General features: G+C 33.8%; 1 protein-coding gene across 1 annotated transcript in view; it reads left to right on the forward strand.

Annotated features, from left to right (window-relative positions):
• Positions 1 to 11,256, forward strand: part of MMP16 (matrix metallopeptidase 16 (membrane-inserted)) — a 293,161-nt gene that overhangs the window by 131,706 nt on the left and 150,199 nt on the right. The window contains exon 2 of the mRNA XM_011937076.1: positions 6,858 to 7,006. Within this exon, the coding sequence (XP_011792466.1) occupies positions 6,858 to 7,006 (149 nt within the window). The remainder of the gene's footprint in view (positions 1 to 6,857; positions 7,007 to 11,256) is intronic.

The following is an 11,256-nucleotide window of genomic DNA, read 5'->3' on the forward strand; positions in this document are numbered from 1 at the left end:
TTCACTGTGTTAGCCAGGATGGTCTCGATCTCCTGACCTCGTGATCCGCCCGTCTCGGCCTCCCAAAGTGCTGGGATTACAGGCTTGAGCCATCACGCCGAGCCGAATTTCTGTCTTTTTTAGTGTAATGTCATGTGATGATAGAAACATTTCCAAACATCTGTCTTTAAAAATAGTTGGCATGGCATATCTTTCCTTGAAAAGCAATTTCTCTTGCATTGCAAAAACATCACTTTTATCTTGATGGTACAGATTAAAAGATTTTTGTTTCTTATATCCCAAAATAGCTGCTGAATAGCACACTATTTGCAGCTACTTGTCTTCACAGGAAAGGACAGCACTTTTGTCTTTTTGTAAAAGAAAATACATAACTCATTTAAATTTGACAACTTTTAAGTACCTTGCTATGAAATAGCCAGCAAACATCTATATAGCACAAAATATTTTCTTAGTCACTCCCCATCGTATTTGAAAGTATTATAAAATTTCTTTTTTGTAATATGATATAATTCATAAATCCGTATAACCTGGCACAGAAAAATAGCTGTATGTTGTGTTGTGCTGGAATCATCCTAACTGTTGAGGTGACAATGTGAAACTCTGCATTGTGGAACTCCAGCTCCTCCCTCAGGACATCTGGTGGTGATGAATGTATGAAGTTTGGTTAGTCTGTATATTAAGTAAAAGTAAAGTTTATTTCTTTTTGTATTAAGTTTCATCTACAGTTACGCTCAGGCTTGTAAGTGTGGATGTGTGCATTTTATAAAATGTTCTAGTATTGGCCGGGCGCAGTAGCTCATGTCTGTAATCCCAGCACTTTGGGAGGCCGAGGCAGGCGGATCACGAGGTCAAGAGATCAAGACCATCCTGGCCAACATGTTGAAATCCCATCTCTACTAAAAATACAAAAAAATTGCTAGCCATGGGGGCACGTACCTGTAGTCCCAGCTACTCAGGAGGCTGAGGCACGAGGATCCCTTGAACCTGGGTGATGGAGGTTGCAGTGAGCCGAGATTGAACCACTGTACTCCAGCCTAGTGACAGAGCGAGACTCCATCTAAAAAAAATAAAAAAGAAGTTCTGGTGTTTTGTACCTTCATCTCAGTGGGACATTTTGCACCCCTCACTTTGCAAGTTTAATTGAGATTGATTTCTTTTTTGTATTTTTGGTGTCAATGAAACTGAATCTGCTCCCAGTAAATAAAGCTGAGTTGAATCTGTGACTCACATGACAGACTCAAGTAAGTGCCTTTAGAACGTTCACATGGTGCATTGTTCAGCATTTCTCTTCACTTGGCTAGTGTGAAAAGACACAGATTTGAGGGGGATTTGACTGTTGTGAATTTTTAGGTAATCATGATATAAAGAAGAATCATGTCAATGATTATTACAAGTAGTTTTTTGGTAATTATTTCTGTCTAGTTCAGAAACAGGGGTTGTGGTATCATATACGTGCTTTGTTATTGTTTATTGTTGGTTGTATTTTGCTTTTATTTTGGTCTTGTTTTGTCACTGTTTATGTGTATGTGTATGTGCATATATACTATAATTTTTTTTAAAAAAAACTAAACAACTTAGAAGAAAAAAAAAAACAGTAAAATCTGAACAGACGGCATATTGTAGTCCTCTGCAACTTTCCAGCATGATGACTAACACATAATGGAATTTCAAGTAAGGGCACTGCTCTCTTTTAACACTGGGGCTCTGCCATTACTGTTGGAGGGGTTTTGCTCCCACAGCTACTAAATACGAAGTGTAATTCACTTTATACAGATTCGAAAACCTCTCCACAGCCTTGACACCCTAAGTTATTGGCTTCTATCATAAGTGAGTTTCATGTTAAGGTGTAAAATATGATCATGATGGTCATCACAACTTTTAGTATAACTCACCTGTTTTCTTCTCTTCCTGTCCAAATGATGGTTGCCTCTTAATTGATAAGATGTTTTGTAGAGTAGCTTTTGGTTATTCCACTATTTCCTTTGCATTTTAAGAAGCCATTAAAGAGATGGTAAAATTCTAAGTGAATTGAATTATATTTGTGCAATTTCATATACTAATCCATTCATGTTAGGGATGGGATGGTGATTTAGACCCCATTTAGATTTTTGAATGAAGAAAAAGGCTAATTTCTGCCTTGTTAACTTATCCTGTGAATCTTCAATTTGACCAATTCTGAGTGACTACTCTAACATGAATTTAATTGTTTGGTTAATAGGTAGTTATAATTCACATTTATAACCATTTTTTAGAAGAGAAAATGTAGGCCACAAGTCCTGCCAGTTTTTATAACCAGCAAATATATGGTATTTCAGGAAAAAATGTCCTTAAGCTGTTACTGCCTTGGCTGATGATACCGCAAAATAGAGGGGTCATCACCTTTTAGTTGTTAATTTTGCTTTATAACAAAATTTAACAAATGCATTTATAAATCTCATACTGAAAAATGGAAATTAACATTTTATAACATTGAGAAGTTATCTGTTAAAAGCATTTTTTCAGTTGAATTTCATCTGAGAAAGTCAGTTAATTATATCAGAATATATTTTAAACATCATAGATTTAGACATTTTGTTAGTATGTTAAAATTTGAGAAGTCAGCAATTTTAAAAACTTGTTTCCCAAAATAATAAAAATGTTTATATAATCAAGTAAATGGAAGAGATTCTTACTAAATAAATGCTATAAAATAAATTTATCACCTTTGCCCTTTCCTTTTCATATGAGTACTGTACTTTGGATCATATAATCACTGGGTACAAGGAACTTGCATTTGCCATACCACGTTAGCTGGAAATTAACTTTACTTGAAATAACCTGAAAATATTAATTCAGTCACAAATAGGCATTGTGGACTGTCAAAGCGATTTTTCAGATTAAATAAAATCCTAACACAGCCTTCCTTATATTCCCCTTCAATTATTTCTATAATTTCTAAAATGTATCTCTTCTAGTTCTAATATATTCATTAGTTTAATCACCTATTCACTTATTCCATTTTTTTTTTTTTTTTTGGTGGGGGAAAGGATGTCTGCAATTAATCAGAGTTAGTATTTCAAGATGTTTTCTCTATATATTATGTCCTATCAGTGAGGAGGTTTAAAAATTGTTCTTGCGTTTGTGTTTCATCAAGCAAATTAATAACAGTATAACTTTATGTTAAGATGTTGATAAACTTACTAACTTCAAGGCTAGAGGGAATTTTTTTTTCTCTAGGTTGTAGTATTTGCCTGAAGGAATAAATAAGGATATATATTTTAAAAAATTACTACTTAGTTTTGCTCTTAGTGGTGAGAACTTCTACTGTCTCCATTTTTTATGTAATCATTTTTCAGGATACTGCTTAATATATGTGGGTGAATAACTCAGTCAATTAGCATAGGTTTTCACAGTATGGGCACATGAAATATTAGTGACAAAGTCAGTTTTTGTCACTAATGTTTATGAATTAATGAATTCATTAATGAATTTTGCTGAAATTTTGTTTGCCTGTCCTTATTTATGCTATAATCTAGTAAAGGCAGTATCTATTGGCACCACATTTAATATTTAAGTGTTTACCTTTTATTGCTTGATATATTGTCTTGCTCTGCAGAGAACAACAGTCTTCTGGTTGTTCCTCCAACTGAATAATCACTAAGTGCTGGAAATTGGTTTTGTCTACCTGGTAGCAAGATGTTTGATGACTTAGTAAAACAGGAATGTAATTAAAGGTGAGATTTTGTTGCTTCATTTGAGGTTGGTTGTTCTGGTGATAATGAGGTGGGGTAAGTACCAGATAGTAAAGAGTCAAGGTTTGCCTTAAAGGAACTTGTTTGTCCCTTGATATTTTTTCAGTGTTCTCAAAAGCACTTGTCAATCCAGTGAGCACAAAATGAAGAAAACATAACAAAAATCAGTTTACCAAATGTGTCACATCTTATTTGCTTTTGGATTTGGGGAGTTTTGAAACACTCTATGATTCCTTACCCCATGTTGTTTGTCTTTCCTTACAGCTATGACTAGTTCAACCTTCCCCTTTTTAATCTTGCCCTATCCCAAGGACAAATCTTAAGGTGAACAGGAACGATTTTAAGAACTCAGGGTACTTGGTAAGCATAAAATAGTAATACGATTTACTGAGCAAGAATTATGCTGAGGGCTTTGTATATTCTCAGTTAATCCTAGCATCACCCCTACAAATTATATATCATTCATCCAAGTGCACACAAGAATGGATGATTCTTTAACTATTCATAATGTATATTTGAGAACATTGAAAAGACATTAAGGCACAGCTAGTCTCAAGAGACAAATTTAGTATTTGCAGTCATCCAGGAGATGAAGTATTTTAAGACAATGATGAAAATAGGGATATATTTCAAGTAAAAACATATGAGGATGGAAGGTTATGGTATAATCTGTAATATATATGTATATATGTTTACAGATACACATACACACATATATATTTATATCTCAAAATTTATTTTTAAGAACAGTGAAAAAGATGCAAAGACTACATGCCAAATCATTAACCTTGGATAGCAGAATACTAGGGTAAGGGGAAAGATACATTTTCAAATATTACTTCATGTATTTAACTTTTTGTCAAAAAAGATATTTTACGTTTGTAATTTGGAAGAAAGGTTTGCTTCCTAGGTGACAAATCAATCTTGATTAGCCAGAAGACAAACCTTGACCATAAAATGGTAGAACTCATAGCTTTCCCAATATTTTACAATTAAAAATAATGATCTACTCCTCAGTCATTCAGAAAGAACTCCCTTTCATAAGTGACAGTGTAAAAGAAAACTTGAAGAAAAATCCCAATTCATTTTTTACATTATTTTAAAACATTTGTTTGAAAGGCTAGTGCATAAATCAAATATGTATTTTTTATTCTGTTCATTATGCACTTAACATTTACATATTTTATAGTTCCTCTATCTGTACATAAGTCATAGGTTTTATTGTTAATGGTTTTCTCTTTGCTTTCCTCATAAACGTAATTGCCTGTAGCTTAGCACTCATGAGTAACCTAGCAACAAGTCAGCTTTCTAGCAAGTAAGAAATGAATGCAAACAAAGTGTTATGGAAAAAACATTCAGTTTAAGAATATTGGTGCATGTATGTTATTAAAAATCAAGATACAACATTCTAATTTTGAGAAATTACATAACAATAGGTATTGACTTTCATATTAAATAATATTCCCTGCCTCCTTCATTCAGAAAAAAGTGGAGTCTACTTCAGACTGCACCACTGTTAACTAGGAAACTGAATATTCATATTTTCCCTGGCAGTCTGTTCATTACAGATTAGATGAGAAGAGTGTCTTGGCATGCTTTTACTATGTGGTACATGAGTTTACTAGATTAAGTTTCACTAATACACCTTCCTGACAGTGATGCATTGCTCATTTCTTAAATAGTTTTAGAATAAATTTTTTTTTCAAGGGAATGTGCATAATTATGGTACTGTACTTTTGAGGTGGTTAGTTTTTGGAAATACCATGAAAAATTCCACTTTGTGTTTCACATTTTAAGACTTTGATGCATTTAATATTAGTTTCTTTTGGTGAAATTTAATTTCTATATTTGCTGGTTATTTTCACTGGGAAAATAGGTCTCCTGTTTTAGAAGTTGAAGTTCATAAAGGAAGAATATTAGTTATTAGGGAAAAACTACGATTTCATAGGATGGTCATTTATATGATAAATAGACTGAGGTAGGAAGGGTAACACATGCTGGCAAATACCTTTCACTAAATAGCAAGGCTTCTATTTTATGCCAGGGACAGAAGTATTTGGCCCTTATCAGTTTGAGAGGTAGCTCACCAAACTCCAAGAAATCTCAGAGCCCTTTAGAGGATTGAGGTAAAGGACTGCAGGATGGGATGTGGCCGGAACATATGATTGCGCATTTAAAATGAATGCATAGCATTGTAAAACTAGAAAGCATCTGCTCCCTGGTGGAGATACATGTGTTTTTTGTTGTTGTTTTTTTTTTTCTTTTTCCCCAAATGCCCTACGTTTGTATTCACTTGTAAAATTTAACCTTAAATGATTCTGAAATTTTGCTCCAATCACAGTTAGAATGTGAGTTTAACTATGAGTTCTTTCTCTGTCCTCCCAGAGCGCCCTTCACCAGGGAAGGTGGGGGATAAAAATCATGAGACCTTAAAAGAGAGGTCTAAACACTCGTAAGATGATAGTTGGATTTTGATTTCTTCTATAGGTGAAAAGCTTGGTTACTTATGTGATTTAGATTAAAGTGAGTCACCAGAAATAAATGAAGAAAGAATATTCTTTACATGGTAAAGTCATCAAAAGATACCTAGCTACGATTGATTAGAATGGTTTTATGGAATTTACACTCAAAATGTCATAGAGTAACATGATTTATCTGTAAAGAAGCTACACGTCATAGCTGGAGTCACTGGTCAATTTCAGGAAGACGGCTTTTTTAATGTGGTATATGCACATAACTGCCCCTTGCAGCATAAACCTCTCAATGGAGTCATACTGTTGAAAAGCATCCTTCAGTTTGGGAGGTTGAGGTCCTGGAGGACAGAGATAATCTTAAGTTTTTATCCAGTATTTGCTATAGTATGTTATACATTATAAGCTTGCAACAAATAATCTTTTTTTCAATTAGCATTAGGAGGTATGTCACAAAGATCCATAACAGTCACTCCAATTATATTAAAATAACTTCACCTATATAATATATATTACAAAAAGATCAAACACTTAAAATACTGTATGCCCTTGTGGAGAAAATGTTCAAAACTCTATTATAGGTATACATTAATTACCAGAAAATTATTGTAAAAGTATAAAATTGATCTAAAAGAAACTGTACTTGTTATTGCAGGTTTGGTTACAAAAGTACGGCTACCTTCCACCGACTGACCCCAGAATGTCAGTGCTGCGCTCTGCAGAGACCATGCAGTCTGCCCTAGCTGCCATGCAGCAGTTCTATGGCATTAACATGACAGGAAAAGTGGACAGAAACACAATTGAGTAAGTAATGGCTCCCACGCGCCTTTCTTTTGGTCCTTGAGCCAAACTAAGTAGTCTGGAATACTTGATATGAATTCCACCAACCAGAAATGGAGTAATTTGTCTCATGAACTTTCTTTGGAATTATATAACCTAATTTAACCCCACTCCTCCAATATTTCATAAGATATTTAAGGCCCAATGTCAGGTTTGCTTACCTGATTTTAGCAACATAGTTTCAAAGTAGTAAAGAAAATATGAATGGGAGTTGAGGTAGGTGTACAGTTGAAGACACTACAAGAAGAGCAACCGTGAGGAACAGAGGTGGGTTGTGTGGCTGATGAGAATATATTGTACACATTGCTTCCCAAATCTCTGTTCATTGGTATCATATTAGGAAGTTGAGATTGGCCAAATGGAACCTGGAAACTAGGAAACAACACAAATTAGGGCTTTTATGTTGGGTAGGAGGGGCAGCATCAGAGAGCCAGTTAACAGTTTACTAACTCCCCACTGCTGATGGTTCTAAATAAAAAAAAAAAAAGGTTTTCACTGCAAAGTTACTTCTTTCAATTTCTTGTTATCAAAGAACTCTTCTTATTTTTTAATAGTGTTGCTTTTTAATGATTGGTTCATCAGTCATTCATTTATTCATCTCTTTATTGAGTTCTTTATCAGTGAAAGATAAAGCATGTACAGATTCAGAAGGCATAATCTCTTCATCAAAGGAGCTTAATTCTTATCTTCTGCATAGATAGACATAGTCACAAATGCTATTACCACAAGTACACAGTAAGTTCGTAAGATTATGAAACAATGGCATTACTTTTCTGGACAGCAAAGGGAGAAGTGATTAATTTTTTCAGTGGAGGGAAAAATTATTTGTGTTTTTAGAATCCTTGATATTCACAAAATTTACATATTTTTGTTCCTTAGTTTGGTCATGGTACATCAGCCCTCCACAATAGGACAAACAAGCATGCATTTTTCTCTCTGCTTTCTCAAATAGAGGAACCAAATGTCAAAGGCTAAGTGAACTGCAGCGTAGTTGCAGAACCTGTCTTTTAACATTTGATCTGGGGAACTTGCCCTGCTATATACCTTGAGAAAAGACATACTGTTTTTCTTTTTAAACCTTAAATACCTGGATTATCTAGACTCAGACATACTTAATTAATTCTGACATATCAAACTAATTTAATACATAATTTTGAAATTTTGCCATCTAATGTTTGCAACATGATGTTAGTCAGAATTTTTCTATTTCATCAACACAGGAAAACCTTTATAAATAATAAAGGCTTTGAGATTAAATTTCAAAGCAGTTTGAAAACATAAATACATTACCTCCCCTAGTACTTTTGAGAGATGCATAAATATTAACTTTGATCTATGTCTTGGAAAACAGCATCAAGAATAAAAAGATTGTATTCTTCCACAATTAGAAATTGGTTCTAAATATTGGGAATAGAGTTTTGATAGTTTGGACCTGCTGTCCTCTAATCACTGCAATTCTCTCTGAATGCTGTAATATCATTTTAAGTCATAATATGCCCTTGTCTTAAATAAATATAGTTTTAAGTTAACAAGCAAAAGCCTTCAGCAAATCCTGTGTTTTGTTGTATAGTACCAAATTCCATTTAAATTGTACTCGTCATCATAGCATTTTACAAAGTGCTGTGGATAACGTTCTTGTCCTTAATGGAGAGCTGTTAGCTTCTGATTCACTTTCTTGGAAAATATGATGCAATTCATAAAAATACAAATAAATTGAGGACTTGGGAAACAAATTAGTTCACATTGTTTGAATGTCTAACTTGACTAGTGCCAGAATAATAAGGAAGTATTACTAGTTATTACTACTTATTACTACTTATTACTAGTTATTAAATTTAAGGAAGTGGAATCCTAGAAAAGGTACATTTCCACCAGTTTTGTGAGCTCCTGTTGGTCATTGGAAGGACTTGGGATGGAAAGGTTTGTTTTCAGAAAGCGGCTGGAGGAAGGTTTTTGTCAGGAGGTCATGGAAGAGTAATGTGCACAGGATTCATTTGGGCCCTTCACGTGGAAAGGCGTCTCAACAGTTTGCTGTTCTCTGGCAGGAGGATGTAAAAAATGTGGAGGGGTAGAAAAGGACACAGGCCTTTTTTGGGGCACAGAGTGGCTCAGATTCCAGACCAGTAAAAATGATGGTATCAGTGCATGGAAGTTAAAGTAGCATTTCTGTGATAGAGCATCACAGAGAAAAGATCAACTCTGTAGGCAGCCCATAATTTAAAATCAAAGGAACTTTTTTCCTTGTTTGTTTTGGTTTGGAGCTATTTTGCTTTTGTTTTGAACAAAGCCTTGTTCTAATTCAGGTTTGGATTTTTCTTGGTGTCTTTTTAGGAACTGGTAGCGCATCTTTCTCTTCAGAGTGTTATACCTGGCAGTTATTTCTAGGTGAAACAACTAAAGCCTTGTTAACTCCTCCTCATCTTCCCTTCCTAGCCTACCATGCCTCCTCTGCTTCCTGTGTCTGCCTGGAGACTTCATTCTTATTGTCACTTGAACTAGAAACTTGGTGACTTCATTTGCTTGCTGCCTTTTTTTCCTACTGTCATATCTCTGCTCTTAAGGTGTTATTGCTCAAGGTACTCAGCTGAAACAGTGTACTATTTTTGGAAGTATAATCCCCATCATCATGATATTAAAGCTATCATCTGTGCTTTTGTAATCTTGAATGTGTGGTAACAATCCATGCTGAAATCACACTCTGTTATATTAGGGTCAAATTATAAGATATGAATTTTTATCTGACACTTACTACATAAAATATGGACTATAATTATAGATCTGAATTATTCCTTAGTATTAATATAATGTCTTAACCATTTTCGATGCCATAAACTCTTACCTAATTTTAGACTCTTGTCAAGATCAATTGTTTTTATATTAAATAATTATATCCTTTCTTGGCAGATAGATATGTGATACATTGAATCTGTAATTATTGGGTAATTAAAAGTAATGATGACTATTACAGTAATCTCTATATTATGTTGAAGAAATTACCCATTTTCAAAAAATAAATTAAGGTATTACCTTAAATGTCATATTATATTGCTTTAATATTAATTAACAATGGTATTAGAGATCATAATAAATACATATTCCCTCCCACAGAATGAGTGCATCAGTGATTCTTTTAAATTATAGATGCATAGCTAATTTTTATAAGCAAGCTCCCTTAAATTTCTTAATGAATGGAGCAATCTGTATTATACATAAATTGTATATATTTAGCAAGGAAACAAAAAAAATAGCAAGGCAATAAATAAAATGAGTCTGGTATGTTTTATAATTTTAATAGTATTTTTTCATATTAGTTTATCTTTTATACGTGCACAGTGGCATGCACTCAAGTGTGCTTGGTGAAATATTTCTTTTTAAAATTATTTTTAACTATTATGGATATACAATAGTCCTATACATTTAGAGGGTACATGTTATGTTTTGATACAGGCATACAGTACATAATGATCAAATCAGGGTAGTTGGCGTAGCTATCACCTCAAGCATTTGCCATTTATTTGTGTTAGGATCATTCCAATCTTACTCTTTTAGTCAAATATGCAATATATTGTTTTTAACTGTAGTCACCCTAGTGTACTATTTGCTACTGTCTCTTATTCATTGTATCTAACTATATTTTGTACCCATTAGCCACCCCTTCTCTTTATCCCCACCTCCCTCCTATCCTTCCCAGCCTCTGGGAACCATAATTCTAGATAATTCTAGTCTCTGTCTCCATGAAGTTATTTTTGTGTTTTTGCTGTTGTTGTTGTTGTTGCTGTTGTTTTTGTGAGTTTTTTTTTTTTCTTTCTCCCATGTATGTGAGAACATGCAATGCAATCTTTTTGTGCCTGGCCTATTTCACTTAACATAATGTCTTCCAATTCTATCCATGTTGCTGCAAATGACAGGATTTTATTTTATATGGCTGAATAATATTCCATTGTATATACATACCACATTTTCTTTATCCATTCACACACTGACAGACACTTGAGATGATTCCATGTCTTAACTGTTGTGAATAGTGCTGCAATAAATAAGGGAGTGTAGATATCTCTTCAATATACTGATACCCTTTCTTTTGGATGTATGCCCAGCAGTAGGATTGTTAGATCGTATGGTAGTTCTATTTTTAGTTTTTTGAGGAACATCCATACTCGTCTCCATTGTGGTTATACTAATTTACATTTCCATCAGTAGTGTATAAGGATTCC

Source organism: Colobus angolensis, unplaced genomic scaffold (assembly GCF_000951035.1).
Source record: "Colobus angolensis palliatus isolate OR3802 unplaced genomic scaffold, Cang.pa_1.0 Scaffold16, whole genome shotgun sequence".
In the NCBI taxonomy this organism is placed as follows: Eukaryota; Metazoa; Chordata; class Mammalia; order Primates; family Cercopithecidae; genus Colobus; species Colobus angolensis.